Here is a 20,576-nt window from a genome sequence, read left to right as displayed (position 1 = left end):
TGAGATATTGGAACACTATCATGTCTCCCCTAAATTCTTCTTTTCATTGTGCAGGATAACTGCCCGCACACCAATTCAACGATTCAATTATTAAAACTAATTTTTTTAATGATTTTAATCTTTTTGTTCACATTTCATTTTATCCCTTCCTTGGGCATCCTTCCTTTAATGATTCTATTCCACCATTTCTTCAATATTAGTGTAATCCTTCTCCTGCAGCCAGCTGGCCATGGTGAGTGTAGACCCACTCTGCTTAGCCCACGCAGAACAAGGAAAGAAAGAAAAGAAAACCAACCCCTTGATTTAAAGGGCTCTTGTATCCTCCTTGCAAATGGCATTAGTAAGTTAATACCGCATTTATTTCATGTACACAATTACAAGCCCTGTACAAATCTACAAGTTACGTACACGAGTATACAAAAGAACCACGCTGCCCAGGATGCACGACCGAAGAAGGGCTGTTGCAATCCACCTTTTTCTACGCTGAACTCAAAACCTCTGGGCTCCGTTACCTGTCTGCCCACGCAGAAGGGTGAAAGTTAAGGGTGCCAACAGGTGGGGGAAATGCTCTGGACCGGTGGGCACGTTAATTTTGTGGGCTTCCGGGGTCACCGCTGCTGCATTCGCAAGCCCGGGATTGTGCAAAAGGAGAAAGGTGGGGTCCATTGCTTCATTTATGAGAAGCAGTAAGGAAACTTCCCAGCATCAATGGGGACCCAGTAAATCTACCGGTGGAGCAGGCCCGTTTCTCAGCAATGGCTGTCCTTACTTCTCCCGACAGAAGTGCAAATAACCAGCGAAATCCCAGGCCAATTTTTCTAGACTGCAGTGCAAACTCCAAATTCTATTTATTCCCCCCAACTCCCCGCCCATTTGCTCCTTGATAATGCTCGTTTTCTATGGATAGGACTCTGGGAAAGGACTTGAGCCTGCACACAATCCTCTAAAAAGGTTGTTAGATTCTGCTGACCGACGCTGAGCCGAGGACCTCGCTTCGTGTTTATGAGGTCCCTAACGGGGCTTCCGTCAGTGCGCAGGCGTGTCCTATCGTCCCTGCCACATTCTGATTTTCTTTATCCAAATTTGTACTTTTTGCTGGACGAATAAAATAAATAAATAAGTGCTTGGGACGGTTCTTAGGAAATACGATGAAGCAGAACTTCTCTTTCGGATCGCTGCGCCTTTCCTGTGGTTAGACATCAAAAGTTTAGGGCTCAAATTTTTCTTCCGCTAAATGGGACAGATCCGAAGAAGCGGAAGAAAATAACTCTTTTAACAAAACAAGACATCAGAGAACCATCCCAAAAAATTGAGAGAGCACTTTCCTGCCTTAAGTTAATTCTCCATTAAAAGCCTGTTCTCTTTAGAAATTATTTTTGTAAAGTGCTTTTGTTTTTTTAAAAAAACAAGAATAAAACGAGGTCAGGGATTTCCCAGCCATTTTTGCGAACCTCCTTAGAGGCCACAACCTGGTTTTTCCTTTCCCATTCTGTCACTGCTGCTCGGATGGCGCCACCCCATGCCTGCTTCTTATGATATGACACTGGGCTTTCGATCCAAACGGTTGGCGGAAAGGTCTACCGATGCTCACCTCCGCCTTCGAGGGATGGGTTACAGTCCAAAATGCGTTATCAGAAAACACCCCCCCCCGGTCCGTCTGCCCTAGAAACAACTGAATGACTACTTCAACTTCAAGGCAAAACAGAGGCTGAAAGTCCAACCAGCTTCTTGGGTTAAAGTGGTCTTCGGAACCACACGCAAAGCACGATCCGAACCCCTTGGAGAAAAGGCACGGATCTTCTGGCACCAGCCCTGAGCTCGTTGGAAGAGAAGGTCCACAAGCACGTGTAGAGGACAACTCTCTGTGGGTGTCCTGCATCGCCTCTCCTCCAGAAGGACCCAGTCTCGGCACAGAGGAGAATTCAATGCAACTGTTTTTAAAGAAAAAAAACACAGAGGTGAAGTCTAGACCAGGGGTCTCCAACCTTGGCAAGTTTAAGACTTATGGACTTCAACTCCCAGAGTTCCTCAGCCAGCTTTGCTTCTGGGAGTTGAAGTCCACAAGTCTTAAACTTGCCAAGGTTGGAGACCCCTGGTCTAGATGCTTCCAGGAGGTGGCTCTTGACGTTTTCTGGAAGCTGTGGCTTCTGAAGAACATCTTGAGTTCAGCCGGAAGGATGCGGCAGGGCTCATCGGCTGTCTACCTCAATGCCCGGCTGCCCAGCCTTACTCTTGGATCGACGCAATGTTCAAAGTTGGCAAAGCGAGCAGTCCTTGGCTCGGGTTATCGAGAGGGCTGGGAAGCCTGGTTCTTGGGATCTTTCTGCTCGGTCGCTTCCAAGATAGCCAAGAACTCGTCCGCCAAAGGTAGCGAAGGTTGGGTAAGGACACTTGTGAGAGAGGCTTCTGTAGTGGGGGATTGTGGATTATTGATTAAGGGAACCTCCTTGTTGAGAATTCGTCATGCAGGGAAAGAAAAGTTTTCATTTTTCCGCGTATCGCCCTTCAAACAGGGTGATCTGGTTTGATTTATTTTTTTTTCCGGATGGCAACAGATCAAGTTTGAAAGTCCTAAAATGATCTATTCCAGGGGTCTCCAACCTTGGCAACTTTTAAGACTTGTGGACTTCAACTCCCACAGTTCTGGGAGTTGAAGTCCACAAGTCTTAAAGTTGCCAAGGTTGGAGACCCCTGATCTATTCGAAGGATGTCCGATCTCGGCAATTCTTAAGATTCGTGGAACTTTGACTCTCAGAATTCTTAAAACTTTTAAAACCAAGTCTTAAAAGTTGCCAAGTTGTTGATCTATTCTGTGAGTTTAACAAAATCTCTTTTCCTGCTGTTTTCTTCCCGGCTAACACGAAATACCGAAACGAGAACTAGCGAGAATCCAGTTCTGCCATTGGCAACCGCTGAGAAACTTATCTTCTTCCATTTTTGGTTAAAACCGGCAACCAGAATTGCTTGGAGAAGTTCTCAAGGTCTCCAAGCTGGGCAGCTCTGGAGCACCGAGGCTTCTCTGTTCATCTGGCGGCAGACGGAGGACAGAAGGGGTGTCTTCGTGGAGAAAAGTTGCCCCTTAGCTGGCCAGAAGAGCAAGCAGAAATTGAGACCACCCAGCTTGTAGAAGCCCAAGGCAACGGTTCCCTTCTCCATGGCCGAAGGTTGCTTTGCAGAAGGGAACGGATTCAGGGCTGCTGGACTCAAAACCCGTCTTGTCTTCCGCCGAGGTGGTTTTCAGCTCACGGAGCGGAAGATGAGCGAGGACATTCCTTCCGTCCTTCAGCCTTAGGGGAAGATCTGGAGTTCGAATTTGGGGGCCCATTCCAGGGCGCTCTTGACCACTGCCACGGCGGCCGCCCCCAGCGCCACCGTCAGGCCCATCACGGCCAGCTTGACGAAGCGGTTGGTCCTGGGTTTGGTCGCTAAGAGGGACTTGGCTCTCTCCTCCGCCCGGAGTTGTTCTCGGAAGCGCTGGCGGAGGATGGTGTCCGGCTGTTGTTGGGATGAAGCCAGCTCGAAGTCTTTGAAGGTGGAAACCGCCGTTCTGCAGAGGGATTGGGGGGGGGGGGTGAGAAGAAAAAAGAGGGGAGGGATGAGGGGTTGGGAAGGCTCCAAGGGGGGCATCTTTATTCTGGAAAAGCGGGGAATTCGGTCGGATTTCAGTTGTGAAATACAGCTAGTCCTCGACTTACAACCATTTGCTTAGTGAGCATTCAAAGTTACAACAGCACTGAAAAGGGTGCTCTTCCCCCCACTTTGCCTCCCCACTGCTTTCCTATTTACTTTGGTATTTTATAATATTTTATAACTCGATAAAAAATGTTAAACCTGAAAAAAGGGACTTAGTAGGACCATGTCTTTTTTTTATTTATTTTTTATTTGCATTTATATCCCGCCCTTCTCCGAAGACTCAGGGCGGCTTACACTATGTCAAGCAATAGTCTTCATCCATTTGTATATTATATACAAAGTCAACTTATTGCCCCCCCCCAACAATCTGGGTCCTCATTTTACCTACCTTATAAAGGATGGAAGGCTGAGTCAACCTTGGGCCTGGTGGGACTTGAACCTGCAGTAATTGCAAGCAGCTGTGTTAATAACAGACTGTCTTAGCAGTCTGAGCCACCAGAGGCCCTATGTCTTACGCATACGACCGTTGCAGCAGCCCTGTGATCACGGGATCAAAATTCGGATGCTTGGCCACTGATTCGTATTTATGACAGTTACAGTGACCCGGGGTGTGTGTGTGTGTGTGTGTGTCACGTGGTCCCCTTTTGTGGCCTTCCGACGAAGTCGATGGAGGAAGCCGGATTCTCTTACTAACGGGGTTGCTAACTTGACAACTGCGGTGATTCACTTAACAACGGTGGCAAGGAAGATACGTCGCAAATTGGAGCAGAACTCACTTAACAAATGTCCGACTTAGCAGCGGAAATTTTGGCTCCACTGTGATACGGGTGGACACAGATTCTTATAGTTAGTGATGAATGAAAAGAAAATTAATAAAATTGCTCCCAAGGAGAAATGGACATTGGTGATCATCTATTAATGATAAACTCTCTTTTTATATTTTTTTAATTTTTTGGAAGCCGCCTATACAGGTAGTCCTCGCCTTACAACAGTGGCCGTTTGAAGTTACCACGGCCCTGAAAAAAGTGACTGATGATCGGTTTTCACACTTACGACCGTTGTAGCATCCCCAGGGTCATGTGATTTATGCTCAGACGCTTGGCAACTGACTCGCATTTATGACCGTTGCAGTGTAAGATCCCCTTTTGCGACCTTCTGACCAGCAAAGTCAATGAGAAAAGCCGGATTCGCTTTAACAACCGTGTGGCTCATTTAACAACTGCAGTGATTCACTTAAGCATTGAGGCAAGAAAGGTTGCAGAAAGGGGCAAAACTCACTTAGCAACTGTGTTACTTAGCAATGGAAATGCTGGGCTCCACCGTGGTCGTAAGTCGAGGACTACCTGTGTTAAGGATTTTTTTTTTGCTTCTCCTCTTTTCTTCCGGCAGGAATTCTTTCTTTCTTTCCCTTTTTTTTGTTTTGTTTTTGAGCCTTACTGTTCCTGATCCTTCTAGAATGGCTCCTGTACAGAACCTTCTGGAACTGGATGGATTGCTTTGAATGTCAAGGCCCCTCCCTTTCTCTCTATGCCCTGTCCAAGGGCGAGTAATACAGGAACTGAATGCCACGAAGGTCTTGCCAGGGAAGGTGGCGTGGAGCTCAGTGGTGGGATTCAGACACTTCGGGCGAATCAGTTGTTAAGTTGCTAGCTGGCTCCGCCCCTTCCAGGAGTCCCCACGTTTTGGCTCCCAGGTAAGTGCAGGGAGGTCTGCTAGGCCCAAAACTGGTCATGGGGGGAGGGGGAGCGGAGCATTCCCTCCCATGACCCATTTTTGCTTTCAGGAGGCTGCAGGGAGGCCTACTAGGCCCAAAACGGGTCGCAAGGATGCGGGTAGGGGGTGGCGAAGCATTCCCACCACCCCGATTTTGCTCCCCGGCAGGTGGCAGGAGGCTGAGTGCAGCCTGTCACACCCCCCTGGCCACGCCCACCATGGCCACACCCACCTAGCCGGTCATTAGGGCAAGGAACGGGTTGTTAAGTTATTTGAATCCCACCACTGGTGGAGCCCGTCGGGCCAAAAACCCCCCCAGGGAAGGAGGCCCCTCCTGACCTCTCGGCTTGCTGCTGAGCGGCTTCCTGGGCGAGCTTCGAAGGCGGGAACTGAACGAAGAGGTCCCCAGCCCGACTGATGAGCATCTCGTAAGGGAGGTCCTGGGGGATCTGGGACAGCAGGTGGTGGACGGAAGCCATGTCGCAGTCACAGGCCAGAACCTCCGGGGCCCGATGGAGCACAATCTGCAAAGCGCGGGGGGGGGGGGGCGCGCAACAAAAAGAAGAACTCAGCTCGGCTGATCCCCCTTCCGGGTTTGTGATGATGAGGCGGCCAAAGGCTCACCCACCCCCGAAGCCTTTCCAAGTTAGATGGATTAGATGGAGGGTGGGGGGGGGGAATTGGACACCACCCCAACCAGTTGGAAGTGGTGTTTCTTATAAGGGAAAGGGAAAAAGAAGGGAAGGGAGGAAAGAGTAATGGAGAACAGGAGGGGAAGGAAGGAAACAGGAAAAAGGAAAAGGGTGAAAAAGGAAGGAGGGAAAGAGGGAGGGAATATGAAAAAGGAGAGGGAGAAAAGGGAATGAAGGAGGGAAACAGGAAAAAGGAGAGGGGGGAGGGAGAAAAGGGAGGGGGGAAGGAAAGAAGACGAGGGAGGGAGGAAACAAAGAAAAAGGGAGGAAAGGAAAAGAGGGAAGAAAGGGAGGAAAACCCAGGAAAAGGGGAGAAAAGGGAAGGAGGGAAAGGCGGAGGGGATTGAGTGGAAAGGGAAAGGATATCTTGAGGAAGGAGGGAAGGAAGGAGGGAGAGAAAGATAGGGAAAAGAAGAAAAAGGAGGGAGGACGGGAGGGTGGGAAGGAAGGAAAGTGGAGGAGTTGGAAAAAGAAGGGAAGGGAGTTCTTGATGAGAAGGAAGGAAGGAAAGAAAGAAAGGAGAGAAGGAAGGAGAGGAAGATATGGAAAAGGAAAAGGAGGAAGGGAGAGCGGGAAGGAAGGAAAGTGGAGGGAAAGAGAAGGGAAGGGAGATCTTGAGGGAGGAAGGCAAGAAAGAAAGGAGGGAAGGAAGGAGAGAAAGATAGGGAAAAGAAGGAAAAAGAGGGAGGGAGGGAGGGTGGGAAGAAAGGAAGGAAAGTGGAGGGGTTGGAAAGAGAAAGGAGGGGAGATCTTGATGAGGGAGGGAGGAAAGAAAGGAGAGAAGGAAGGAGAGAAAGATATGGAAAGAGAAGGGAAATCATAGATAGAATAGAATAGAATAGAATTTTTTATTGGCCAAGTGTGATTGGACACACAAGGAATTTGTCTTGGTGCATATGCTCTCAGTGTACATAAAAGAAAAGATACGTTCATCAAGGTACGACATTTACAACACAATTGATGATCAATATATCAATATCATGAATCAGATGATGATGTTGTTCTCCTTGGGGGGCTCCGAGGGGGCTCCTGCTTAGCTCCTCTGGGATCACAGGACCGGAGAGCAATATGGGTCCCCTTCAGAATGGCTCTCCTCCTCCTCCACCTTTCCCCATCCGTGCTTGGCCCACCCAGCATTCCCGGGGGGGAAACACCCACCACTGCCGCAAAGTAGATGGGCATCAGCGGGTGACAGGCGAGGAAGAAGTCGTATAACCGCACCACGTGCTTGAAGTCGGACAGGACGTGTCCAAACCAGGTGATCAGCCAGCTGAGGGCGAAGATGGTTCCCACCTCGGCTCTGTGCAAAAAAAAAAAAAAGAGGGAAAAATGTTTAATATGCAAACACATTAAATATAATATCTCTATCCACTCAGGAAACAGATCGGATTCTTTTCCTCTCTTGCAACGCAACAAATTCTTCTCTTTTAAGGGAAACATAAAGGGAGCCTAAACAGAAGGTCACCAGGTGGATCCCCAGCTTCTCCCCACCCCAATCTCCATCAGAATAGATCTGGAAGGGACCACGGAGGTCATCTAGTCCGGCCCCCTGCTCAAGTAGGACACCCTATACCATTTCAGACAAGGGACTATCCACTCTTTTCTTCAAAAAAGCGCAGACTTTCCATTGCTGAGCGAGGCAGCCCTTCAGTGAGTTATGCTCCATTTTGTGACCTTTCTGGCCACAGTTGTTAAGCAAATCACAGCAGTTAAGTGAATCACACCGTCGTTAAACGAATCTGGCTTTTCCCATTTGACTTTGCTTGTCAGAAGCCAGCTAGGAAGATTATAAATGGCGATCGTATGACAAGGAAGGGAGGGAGGGAGGTAAGGAAGGAAGGAAAGAAAGGAAGGCAGTCAGGAAAGAAAGAAATAAGGAAGAAAAGAAGAAAGAAAAAGAAAAGAAAGAGGAAAAGGAGTGAGGGAGGGAGGGAAGGAAGGAAAAGAAGGAAGGAAGAAAGAAAGAAAAAAAAGGAAGAAAAGGAAGGGAGGGGAGGAAATAAGGAAGGGAAGGGGAAGAGTGAGGGAGAAAGGAAGAAATAAGGAAGGGAAGAAAGAGGGAAGGGAGTGAGGGAAGGAGGGAAGTAAAGGAAGGAAGAAAGAAAGTAAGAAAAGAAGGAAGGAGGGAGGGAGGAAGGAAATAAGGAATGGAAGGGAAGAGGAGGAAGAAAGGGAGAAAGAAAGAAGAAAGGGAGAAAGAAAGAGGAAGGAGGAAGGAAGTAAAGGAAGGAAGGAAGAAAGAAAGAAAAGGGAGGGAGGGAGGGAGGGAAGGAAATATGGAAGGGAAGAGGAAGAGTGAGGAAGAAAGGAAGAAAGAAAGAAGGAAGGGAAGAAAGAGGGAAGGGAGTGAAGGGAGGGAAAGAAGGAAGGAAAGGAAGCAAGGAAAGGAGGAGGGAAGGAAGGAAGGTACATAGGTAGGTGGAGGGGGATGGAGACGGAAGGGAAGGGCTCCCAATGAAAATAGAATAGAATAGAATAGAATATTTTTATTTATAGACCGCCCTTCTCCCGAAGGACTCAGGGCGGTGTACAGCCAAGAATAAAATACAGAAAGAAAACAACAATACAAAACTAAAAACAACCCTTAAAAAACCTATTTGATATGGCTACTTATAGATAAAATATTACCCTCTAAAATTTACAAAAAAATTAAAACCCATAAAATCAATTTGATAATTTAAAATTTGAGCGAGTCCAGCAAGACGAAATAAGTAGGTTTTTAAATCATGTGTTACGATTCTGCAACTGTCTTAAATAACATACTAAGTTGCTGAGCACCCAAATTTTGATTTTTGTGAACATGCGGATGCTACAACAGTTGTGTGAATAAATCACTTTTTTCAGCGCTGTTCTAACTCTGACTAGTCACTAAGCAAAGGATTGCAAGATGAGGACTACCTGAACTTATAAAAAACAAACCCTAAAACTTAGAATACCTTTGCATGAAATCGTGGAGATCTGGATTCACTTGGTCTATGATGGGCATCAGATAATTTAAAATGTGTTTGGTGTTTTCCATGGTTGGGTCCATAAAATCCCTGCAACCAAGAAAGGATGAGCAAAAGTTGGAAAGGTGAAGCACGCGCACAGATAATACACCCACCACGAACATCCTGCAATATCACAGGAACAACACAATGGACGCAAATACGAGTGACGCAAACTGCCATCCGAGAAATATTCTTATTTTATTCTACCCCTCAAAGGATGTTTAGGAAAGGCGGAGGGTCGGCATTTTTGTCTCACGTCCTGGAGGGGAGGGAGGTGGAGCCATCATTTTGGGTGTGTTGTCCTGTTTTGGGTTTAAACATCAGACGTTTGTTCGTTTCGTTTGGGCAAGACGTGGGAAATAAAACACCCAAAAAGTGTAAAGCGTTTGGGTGTGTTATACGTAAAGTGCACCAGTAGGGAATGTTGTGTTACAATGAAAAAAAATATTACTCTTCTGGATTTTAAGTACAGCACAAGGAGTCCTCGCCTTACGACCACAAATGGAGCAGGGGCAGGTGTCAAAACCCGTTGCTACCGGTTCGCTTGTGGGCGCTCATGCGCGCAACACTTCTGCGCATGCACAGAAGCATCCGGGCAGGTGGGCAGAGCCACCCGCTGCCACCACTACCAGCTCGCTGGTGTCAGGGTTCCAAGGAACACCCCCAACGAAATAAGGCTCTGAGGATTGAGGTTCCTCAAAGTTCCAATTTATTAGAGATGTCATGTTGGCACAGCTGGGAAAACACGAAACGGAAAGCTTCCCAGTTTTCCACACCCAGATGACAGTTCACAGCCCTTCCCCACACCCACAAGTTCATCAAATTGTCCAATCAACACTTCACACTCAATTGGATACAATCTTTAGGCAGTCTACATCAGACGGAGGCAAAAGTCCTTGAATACGGAATGTTGTTATGACTAACTTTCTACGGCTCCAACAACAACCCCCTCCCAACTTCCCCAGCTAAAATATGTGGCAGTTAAGAAGCAAAAAAGAAAACTGTCTTCCAAAACCGAAAGCCGGATCAGGGGCGAACCGGTAGCAACCCACCACTGAAATGGAGCACACAATTTACATTGCTAAATGAGATATTCATTGAGTTTTGCCCCATTTTACGACCTTTCTTGCCGCAGAGTGAATCACGGCGGGTGATAAGTGAATCACCCGGTTGTTAAGTGAATCTGGCTTCCCCATTGACTTTAATGGTCAGAGGGTCGCAAAAGGGAATCACGTGGCCCTGGGATACTGCGACCGTCATAAATATGAAACCAGTTGCTAAACGTCTGGATTTTGATCACCTGATCTTGGGGATGCTGCAAAAGTTGGAACTGTGGAAGTCACTTTTTTCCGTGCCGTTGTAACTTCAGTCACTAAATGAATTGTTGTAAGTCGAGGACTACATGTATTCATGTTGACATCAGTGCAAGAGTTACCTCTAGACCAGAGGTCGGCAACCTTAAACACCCATAGAACTACAAAGGTCCTAATCGGAAGTCCCCTGCTCAATTCTGGAACTGACCGGAATTCCAGTTCCCCCATCATAGAGTCTCCTGCTAGTGCGTCATTCTTTTGCTTCTGCTGACCAGAAGTCCGGTTCTCCCACCATAGAGTCTCCTCTTAGCGCGGTGTCCTTTTTCCTCTACCAGTGTTAACCGAAAGCCCTATCAATTGTGGAGCCGACTGGAAAGCCCTGTTGTGACCTTGGCCCAAGTAGTTATTACCAGACACAAACAGTCCTAAACAGGCGTATTTTGTTAGAACAGCTGAGAATTACTTCATTCTCAGCTTAGTCCAAATTAAGTCCAGAACAAAGTCCTTCAGAAAAAGTCCTTTGGCCTTATCACAAACCTTTGTCTTCTTTGGCACCCTGCCAAAAGCTTCTCTTGGCAAAGCCCCACGAAGTTCAGAAACAAGAGATGCCGACTAGAAACAATTGTAGCAACATTGCTTTCCTACAAAGAGCCCAAGAGCCGTTGCTCGTCTTTTAAGCCTTATGGGAGGGGCCAATCATCTCCTGGCCTTACCCCTGAGTCGTCCCTTTTTGTTTTAGCTGGTCTTGCTTTCTGACAGCTCTTTGCATGCGTGCACTAGAAACAGACTCCTCCTGTTCCTCTGCCTCACTACTGTCCGCCTCTGGAGGCTCGAAAGTCCGCACATCGCTCCCAGACGGCCCTGGCCCCATCTCTGCCTCCGACGCAAGCCCTCGTCCGGGCCTTCCCCAGCCTCCAGGACTGACCCGTTGTCCTCCCCAGCCTCCTCACTGTCCAACTCCGCAGGCTGCTGGAAGACAACAGCAAGCCCACCCCTTGCCATAGTGTCTCTTCCTGGTGTGCTGTGCTTCCCCTCCTCCCAAAACAAAAGCTCCTGTCAACATTGTGGCACCAACCAGCAACAGGGAGCCACAGCAGAGGGAGGAAAGAGCCAAATACGTCTCCAGAGCCGCAGGTTGCCGACCCCTGCTCTAGACCCATAAACTGAACTACAGATATTTCAATAAATTAAAGCAGTATTTCTCAATATTGGCTGCTTGAAGGTGGGTGGACCTCAATCCCCAGAATTCCCCAGCCAGCCAGCCAGGAATTCTGGGAGTTGAAGTCCACCCATCTTCAAGCGGCCAAGGTTGAGAAACGCTGGGGAATTAAAATACCTGAGGTGATGGGTTGAGAGTTTTTCCACCAGGGTGGCGGCTAACCTCTCCCCCACCACGAGAAGGAAGGTGACCACAATGTCATGGTATCCCTGGTAATAATGGAGTTGTGTGTTGCGTTGCAGAACCTGCAGGATGCAGTCGATCAGCTCTTCCTGGAGACCCTCTCTCTGCTCATCGGGCATGTCTAGAAAGAAGGGAAGAGAGGAGGAGTGAACGAAGCGACGGCCGAAGAAACGATGGCTTACCTGAATCCTATTCTCACAAGGGACCGCATGTTGTGCCTCATCCTCCCCCCCTCTCCTCAGCCGGGCCCCTCCCCTCTACACCCGGGCCTGTTATCAGACTCCGAGTCTGATAATGAAGATGAACGGCCTGTCATGCCTCCAGCCCCCAGCCCTGGCCCCATGCCCAGACAGGATGTCAGGAGTGAACAGACAAACCTGATAAACCTCACTCCTACAGCATGTGAGCAGGAAGCCAGCCATGTGTTGGAATTACCGACAGCAGATCCAGCTGAAGACAATTCATAGTAGGAGGATCCTCGCTTCCGGAGATCTGAGAGGCGACGCCAGCAGAAGGAAGGGAGGGGCAGGCCTGGATAAATGCTGAGTCATGGAGCCACACCCCACAGCCTATATAAAGGACCTGCTTGTGGCATTCCAACCTTGAGTCAAGCAAAGTCTCGTCTAGTTTGCTGCTATCGGACTCTATCGCTGAAGTCACAACTTGGACTCCTGCCTGCCCTGATAAACCTCGAAGGAATTTGACAAGCTACAGAGGCTTCGTTGCCACGTTTGATACCGACTTCCTTGACCCGGTCGTCGGAGGGGGAGGGGGACACGACATCGCCAAGCTAGGATGGACAATCTCTAGGTAATTCTTGATTTACAACAGATTGTTTAGTGACCGTTCCAAGTTACAATGGCGCTGAAAAAAGGGACATAGGACAATCTTTTACACTTATGACCGTTTTAGCATCCCCGTAGTCATGTAATTTACATCTGGATGCTTGACAAGTGGCTCACATTTATGACGCTTGCAGTGCCCCTGGGGTCATGCGATCCCCTTTTGTGACCTTCTTATAAGCAACGTCAACAGGGAAGCTGGATTCGCTTAAGAACCGTGTTACTAACTTAAGAACTTCTGTGCTTCGCTTAGCAACGGTGGCAAGAAAGGCTGTAAAATGAGGCAAAATTCACTTGACAAACGTCTTGCTTTAACCACAGAAATCTGGGGCTCCACCGCGGTCGTAACTCGAGGGCCATCTGTATTATGGTTTATAATCAGGGTCCTAACTTTTTTTTCAGCTCCCACCCGGCACCTTGGGCTGCTAGATCGATTCCTGATCGAGCGAGAAACAAATGCAGGAACTTAGTTCTTTTCCTCTTGCAGGGGCTTTCCAAAAATCTCAGTCCAATCTGAAGCACCACACGTAGTCCTCGACTTACAACTGTTCATTTCGTGAAAGCTCAAAGCTACAACAGCAGCGAGAAATCTGACTTACGACCATCCGAGTTACAACCTTTGCAGCACCCCTAAGGTCACGTGATCCAAATTCAGACCCTTGGCAACTGCCTCATCTTTATGACGGTTGCAGCGTCCCGAGGGGTGTGTGTGTGTGTGTGTGTGTGTGTGTGTGTGTGTGTGTCACGTGATCCCTCTTTTGTGACCTCCTAACAAGCAAAGTCAATGGGGAAGACAGGTTCACTTAAAAACCAGCTGACTGACTTATGAAGTGCAGCGATTCACTTAACAGCTGTGGCAAGAAAGGTCGCAAAACGGAGCAAACCTCACTTAACAAAGGCCTCACTTAGCAACAGAAAAGTTGGGCTCAATGGTGGTCGTAAGTCGAGGGAGCTGTGGGAGTCAACAACCAAACGGCAGGGTAAGAACAATGATTTAAGAGCGGCGCAAGCATGTCGCAATGTGGAGCTCAAAGCAACCCAATACCCTGTTGGCTGAGAGGAAGCACCAGGAAGATCCACCGGGAAAAGGCTCTCTAAAGATCGACTTGTTCTGGGCCATTTGGGGTGTTGCTATAGCCACAGGATCGGGTTGAGCTGGGGAACGGAAGGATCCTGCACAGGGAGTTCTCGAGATAGAACGTAATTTGCCAAAACAACTAGACACAGAGATAGTTTTTCTCCCCCCTCTCCCCCCCCCGTGCCATCGCTCCGCTGAACACTTAATTCCCACAGCCCTGTCTTTGTTTGTCATCTTCTCATTTCTCCTGCTATCTTCTCCGATTGGTTTCTCGTGATTTATCACTTGTTGTTTATATCTTATGACTTATGATCTATGACCTATTAATTGCTGTTTATATGTACATTGAACTTCTGCACCAGAGGCAAATTCCTTGTGTGTCCAATCAACTTTGCCAATAAAGAAGGCCATCCCATTTCATTCCATTCCATATTTTCTATTCTATTTTCTTTTCTTTTTTAAAAATAATATTTATTAAATTTCCAAAAATTAAAATACACAATACAAAAAACAACAACACAATACACAAAAGCAAAAAATATAAACAAACAAAGACAGACGTATCGAAATTGCAATACTAGTAACAGCTTCTTCTACATGGGTATCTCTATCCTATTTAACCTCTATATACAGATTCTACTTCTAAATATCTCTATCTTAAACTTACATCCTTGCTTAAATTATCTTAAATTATCTATTCAGAATTCGATCTCATAGCAAAAATCTCCCTTAAGTTTTTTGTTTGGTCTCCAGCCAGGAATACCATCTATTCCATATTAGGTAAAGGTAAAGGTTCCCCTCGCACATACGTGCTAGTCGTTCCCGACTCTAGGGGGCGGTGCTCATCTCCGTTTCAAAGCCGAAGAGCCAGCGCTGTCCAAAGACGTCTCTGTGGTCATGTGGCTGGCATGACTCAACGCCAAAGGCGCACGGAACACTGTTACCTTAAGGTGGTCCCTATTTTTTCTACTTGCATTTTTACGTGCTTTCGAAACTGCTAGGTTGGCAGAAGCTGGGACTAGTAACGGGAGCTCACCCCGGTACACGGCAGCACTAGGATTCGAACCGTCGAACTGCCGACCTTTCAGTCAACAAGCTCAGCTGTCTTAACCCCTGAGCCACCATGTCCCCTAATATGTTAATAATTATAAGATATTATTATTAATATGTTAATAATATATAATAATAATAATAATATATTATATATAATATAATATATATTATATTATATATTATATACTATATATTATATTATATAATATTATATAATATAATATATAATATATAATATATAATATAATATAATATTATACATTATATATTATATATATATAATATATATATATATGTTTTCTGAGGTTTTCACGGGTGTTTGTATGTAGGTCTTTGGTTATTCGGGTTTTCTCCCGCGTAAAATTGGAAGTCTTGGCGACGTTTCGACGAAGTCTCATTCGTCATCTTCAGGCTTCAGCTTCGTGCTTCTGGGAGCAATGTGTAATTATAGCTGTTTCTTCCTTTTTAACTGCTAGTGGGGGTTTGAACTGATTGGGTGGAGCTTGGCTGTGCTCTGATTGGATGGGGTTTTTTTGTGTTCTGATTGGCTGGGGGTGTGTCCTGTTTGGGTGGGGGCTTGGTTGTGCTTAGATTAGTCTGAGTTGCAGGGGAATTTGAGCTGGTGAGCTGCAATGTGAAGAACGGCCATAAGTCCCTTTTTTCGGCACCGTTGTTAACTTCAGACAGTCACTAAATGAATCGTTGTAAGTCAAGGACCACCTGTAATCTATCCGCTTCCCTAGAGGAAGCTGCAGCAAATGAGTCTGTTTCAACCCAGATCGTTTTGCAGGACAGTCCGGGGTTTTCATGGTCAGAAAAAGGATCGACCGATCACCATACCTGGTGGGAAGCGTCGGAGGGATCGCCTAACATCCAACAGGACTTGCTGATAATCCTTGCTTGTTTCCCGAAGTTCTTCTCCTAAATGGAACAGCAAAGAATGTTATAGTTCATTGTAATTACAAAGAAAGTCAGGAAATTAAGAAAATAGGCTGTTAAACCGTGACGATTTTAAGCCAGACCTGCTTTGGGTTCTGACATCACTTAAAAAGATGGTTAAGGAGTTTCAGGCAGACGAGGAATCTCATTTTCCAACTAACCAACATTATAAAAAAAGTCCTCGACTTACAACAGTTCATTTAGTGATCGTTCAAAGTTACGACGTCAGTTGAAAAGGTGACTTATGACCGTTTTTCACACTTACGACCATTGCAGCATCCCCAGGGTCATGAGATCAATATTCAGACACTTGGCAACTGACTCATATTTATGACGGTTGCAGGATCCTGGGGTCACGTGGTCCTCTTTTGTGACCTTCTGACCAGCAAAGTCAATGGGGAAGCTGGATTCACTTAACAACTGAGTTGCTCACTTAACTGCAATGATTCACTTAACAGCAGTGGCCAGAATGGTCGTAAAATGGGGCAGAACTCACTTTAACAAATTTCTCACTTAGTAACATAAATGTTGGGCTCAACTGGGGCCGTAGGTTCAGGATCATCTGTAGTCCTCGACTTAGGACCACAACTGAGTCCAGAATTTATGTTGCTAAGTGAGATTTGTTAAGTGAATTTTGCCCCGTTCTACGACTTTTCTTGTCGCAGTTGTTAAGTGAACCATTGCCATTGTTAAGTTAGTATCCCGGCTGTTAAAGTGAATCAGGCTCCCCCTTCGACCTTGCTTCTCTGAAGGTCACAAAAGGAGTGTCAGGTGACTCTGGGACGCTGCGACCGTCATAAGTGCAAATTATGTGACCATGTGACCATGAGGATGCTGCAATGGTCGCAAGTGTGAAAAATGGCCCATAGGTCCATTGTTTTCAGCGCCGCTGTAACTTTAAATGGTCACTAAGTGAAGCGTTATAAGTCGAGGACTACCTGTACAGTAACCCCTTTCTCCCCCTACAATCTCTGTTTTCAGGCTGCACAGATGGCAATGACTACAGAGTCCAAGAGACCATGATAAATGGTTTAGCCATGTTGTATTTTACACCATGTAAAATAGGGTGTAAAATACACCATATTATTATTATATATAATTATATATTATATGTTTTCTGAGGTTTTCGCGGGTGTTTGTATGTAGGTCTTTGGTTATTCAGGTTTTCTCCCGCGTAAAATTGGAAGTGTCTTGGCGACGTTTCGACGAAGTCTCATTCGTCATCTTCAGGCTTCAGCTTCGTGCTTCTGGGAGCAATGTGTAATCGCAGCTGTTTCTTCTTTTTAACTGCTGGTGGGGGTTTGAACTGATTGGGTGGGAGTTGGCTGTGCTCTGATTGGATGGGGGGGTTTTTGTGCTCTGATTGGCTGGGGGTGTGTCCTGTTTGGGTGGGGGCTTGGTTGTGCTCAGATTAGTCTGAGTTGCAGGGGGATTTGAGCTGGTGAGCTGCACTGCTGTTGTTTGGCTTCATGTTCGTGGTCGTGCTACATCTTCATAGTGGGTGTCAGTCTGCTGCATGCATGGATTGGAGGGGTTTGAAATGGCTAATGATGCGGCTGCGGTCTGGCTTCTGGTCCTTGGTGGTGCTTCATGATCAGTGTGGGTTTGGGTCTGCTTTCTGGGTGGATGTGTGGTGATGACATCCTGTGTGGACCTCGTGAGTGTGGGTCTGGTGTCATTCCTCGTGTTAGGGACTCGTTTGTCAATAAGGGCGGGTTTCCAAATGGCTGGTAGGCGGGAGGTATCATCTCGTTTGTTCATGCTGTGTGGGCGTTTTTCTATCTCGATGGCTTCTCTGATTATTCTATTGTTAGCCATATTGTTAGCCATAGTATATTATATTAGCCATGTTGTATAAAAAAAATACAACATGGCTAAACCATTTATCATGGTCTCTTGGACTCTGTAGTCATTGCCATCTGTGCAGCCTAAACGCGATGAAAACTGTCACGAGAGAATTTGGATTTTAAAAATCCTTTAACATCCTAGCGATAGCCGGATTTGTCTTTCATAGCATAAACATGACTCCGGAGAGTCCAATTTAAAAAAAACAACAACAAACCAGCAACCAAAAGTTTGAACCGAAGAGAATCACTGTAGCTCAGGGTTGAATTGTAGGGTCCTTGGGGCCTGGTTGTTTTCTTGCAGACGTTTCATGACCAAACTAGATAATACCTTCAGGGTGAGAAGGGAGTGGGTGTTTTTACTGTTTCCTTTTAGACTAATGATTGGGTCTGTCAGTGTTGGTGGGGGTGTTCTTGGTGGTTCCTTGAACAAGTAGTTGTTTACAGTTAGCTTGTTTGTCTGAGTTGGCAGTTCCGTGAGTCTCTCACCCCACTCCCTTGTAGCACTGATGATGTAATCTAGTTGGGTAATGAAACGTCTACAAGAAAAATAACCAAGTTCAAGGAGCACCAAGGACCTCATCGTCCTCGCCATCCTCCTCCTCTTCCTCCCCCCGTCCCCAAGCCAGGGGTGGGCTGCTGGGGGTTCGCAGAGGTTCAGGAGAACCTCTAGCTAAGATTCTGTGCAGTTCGGAGTACCCCCAAATCCCACTCCTGGCTGGCCCCTCCCACCCTGCCCCGCCCTTCCCAGGTCCCCACGTGGCTCGTTTTGGATGCTGGTAAGTGCAGGCTTGTGGAGGGCGAAAAACAGGTCTTCTGGAAGTTCGGGAAAGCCGGAAACAGGCCTGTGTCAGGCCTGGAAACCATACTAGACTTTAGGGTTCCAGACGCTGCCACATTTTTCCCCTGAGGGGAAGAAGGGGGGTTGAGGGGTATGGTAACATTCTTCAAGCGGTCAAGGTCGGATGGTGTTCACATCTGCAGGGAGAGTGGCGAGAAGATATTCGAATGAACTGGGAGAACGTGGGACCATGTGACCACCAAAGGGGTCAGGGGGGTGGGACTCTTGGGGTTTGTATAAGTGGAGAAAAGAATCCGGAAGTTCAGTTTTGGAATTTCATTCATCGTGTGCCAGTTTCCTCATGCTAGTAAAGAACTCTGAAAGACAATGGCTTCTGAGGTTTTTTTATGCAGAAGAGGTTTTTCTGGAACCTTGACAGCCCGTTTCAGGCTTCTGGAGCCTGGGAGGGCCGTTTTTGCCCTCGCGGAGGCTTGAGGAACACCTCCGGAGCCTGTGGAGGGCAAAAATGCCCCCCCCCCCATGCCGTGGTACAGGAGGTTGACTAGGCCACGCCCACCCGGCAACCGGGCACAGAATCCCTTGCTAAAATTTTTGAAGCCCATCCCTGCGCCAAGCCCCATTCCCTTCAATCGGTATTGGTGTTACCTAGTTGGGTAATGAAATGCCTGGAAGAAACAGCCAAACTCATATAGAGAACCAAGGACTCCGCCGGCCCTCCTCTCCCCCCACCAAATCCCACTCCCATCGAGTACTGATGGTATTGCCCAATTGGTCATGAAACGTCTGCAAGAAAACAGCCAAGCTCAGAGAGCAGCAAGGATCCCACCGTCCTTGTCCTCTTCCCGCTCTCCATAAACCCCCCACTCCCTTCTAGCACTGATGACGCTACCTAGTTGGGTTACGAAACATCTGCAAGGAAACAGCCGGGCTCAGAGAACACCAAAGTCTCCACCATTCACCTGCTCCTTCTTCTTCTCCCTGCAAACCTCACTCCAACACTGATGATATTGCCTAGCTGGGTCATGAAACGTCTTTAAGAAAACAACCAAGATTAGAGAGCACCGAAGACTCCACAATTTCTCCTGCTCCTTCTTCTCTCTGCAAACCCCACTCCCTTGTAGCACTGATGATGTTCCCTAGCCAGGGAATAAAAGCTCAGAGAGCATCGGGGACGCCAAAATTAAGGGCTGGAATGTCCTGGGTGCAGAGGGGCTCGCACCCCACCCCTTTGCTCCAAGGCAGGGCAGGTGGTCAGAACCGGAGGGCTTCACCTGGCGGAGGCAGGAGGTCGTCTGTGTTCACGTTGAGCAGCCTGGGCCACACTTTGCAGCGAATCTCGTCCAGGAGAAGGCCTCCTTCGCTGATTGCCATGCGCCGGAGGGGAGCAATGTCCACCGGGTCATTGTTTAGAACTTGGTAGATCTCGGCTACCTTCCTCTTCTGCTTTGTCTCAGAGTCTGAAAGAGACAGAAAACCGACATCAGGCAAGGGCTGTTTCTCCCACCAACCAGGACTGGCATCAGCCAGTCTGGCCTAGTGGTTAAGGTTCCGGTCTAGAAACCAGGAGGTGGTGAGTTCTAGCCCCACCTTAGACACAGATGCCAGGTCGGGTGACTTTGGGTCAATCGCTAGGAGACAATGAGCTGTAGTCCTGTTTTAGGCATGAGAGCCAGCTGGGTGACTTTGGGCCAATCACCAGGAGAAGGTGAGTTCTAGTTCTGCTTTAGGGATGAAAGCTGGCTGGGTGACTTTGGCCCAATCACCAGGAGACAGTGAGTTCTTGCCCTCCTGTCTTAAGCATGAAAGCTGGCTTGGTGACTTTGAGTCAATCACCAGAAGGTGAGTTCTAGTTCTGCCTTAGGCATGAAAGCCAGCTAGGTGGCTTTGGATCAGTCTCTCTCTCTCTCTCTCTCTCTCTCTCTCAGCCCAACCCACCTCACAGGGTTGTTGTGGGGAAAATAGGAGGAGGAAGGACTATTAGTTATATTTCTGCCTAAATGGAGAGAGAGAGAGAGAGATAATATATACAGAGAGAAAGATTATAGATAGATAAATTGAGACAAAGAGAGAGAGAGAGATGATCGATAGATAGATATAGATAGATGGATGGATGGATGAATGGACGGACGAAGATAGATAGATAGATAGATAGATAGATAGATAGATAGATAGAGACAGACAGACAGACAGATAATTGAGAGAGATATGATAGAATTAAAGTTAAACAGACATGATAGAGATGATGATAGATAGATAGCATAATAATAAATAAACT

The 20,576-nt window shown here is 47.2% G+C and overlaps 1 protein-coding gene across 1 annotated transcript in view; it reads right to left on the bottom strand.

The window, feature by feature from the left end:
- Positions 1 to 321: 321 nt before the first annotated feature.
- Positions 322 to 20,576, bottom strand: part of TBC1D20 (TBC1 domain family member 20) — a 31,095-nt gene continuing 10,840 nt past the window's right edge. Inside the window, exons 2-8 of the mRNA XM_058174637.1 lie at positions 19,573 to 19,758; positions 15,557 to 15,637; positions 11,678 to 11,864; positions 8,975 to 9,076; positions 7,197 to 7,338; positions 5,686 to 5,870; positions 322 to 3,547 (exon numbers count right to left, since the gene is read on the bottom strand). Coding sequence (XP_058030620.1) covers positions 3,289 to 3,547; positions 5,686 to 5,870; positions 7,197 to 7,338; positions 8,975 to 9,076; positions 11,678 to 11,864; positions 15,557 to 15,637; positions 19,573 to 19,758 — 1,142 coding nt within the window. The 3' untranslated portion in view covers positions 322 to 3,288. The remainder of the gene's footprint in view (positions 3,548 to 5,685; positions 5,871 to 7,196; positions 7,339 to 8,974; positions 9,077 to 11,677; positions 11,865 to 15,556; positions 15,638 to 19,572; positions 19,759 to 20,576) is intronic.

This window comes from Ahaetulla prasina, chromosome 3, assembly GCF_028640845.1.
Source record: "Ahaetulla prasina isolate Xishuangbanna chromosome 3, ASM2864084v1, whole genome shotgun sequence".
In the NCBI taxonomy this organism is placed as follows: domain Eukaryota; kingdom Metazoa; phylum Chordata; class Lepidosauria; order Squamata; family Colubridae; genus Ahaetulla; species Ahaetulla prasina.
Note: the sequence above shows the minus strand (reverse complement) of the source record. Positions and strands in the feature narration are given on the sequence as shown.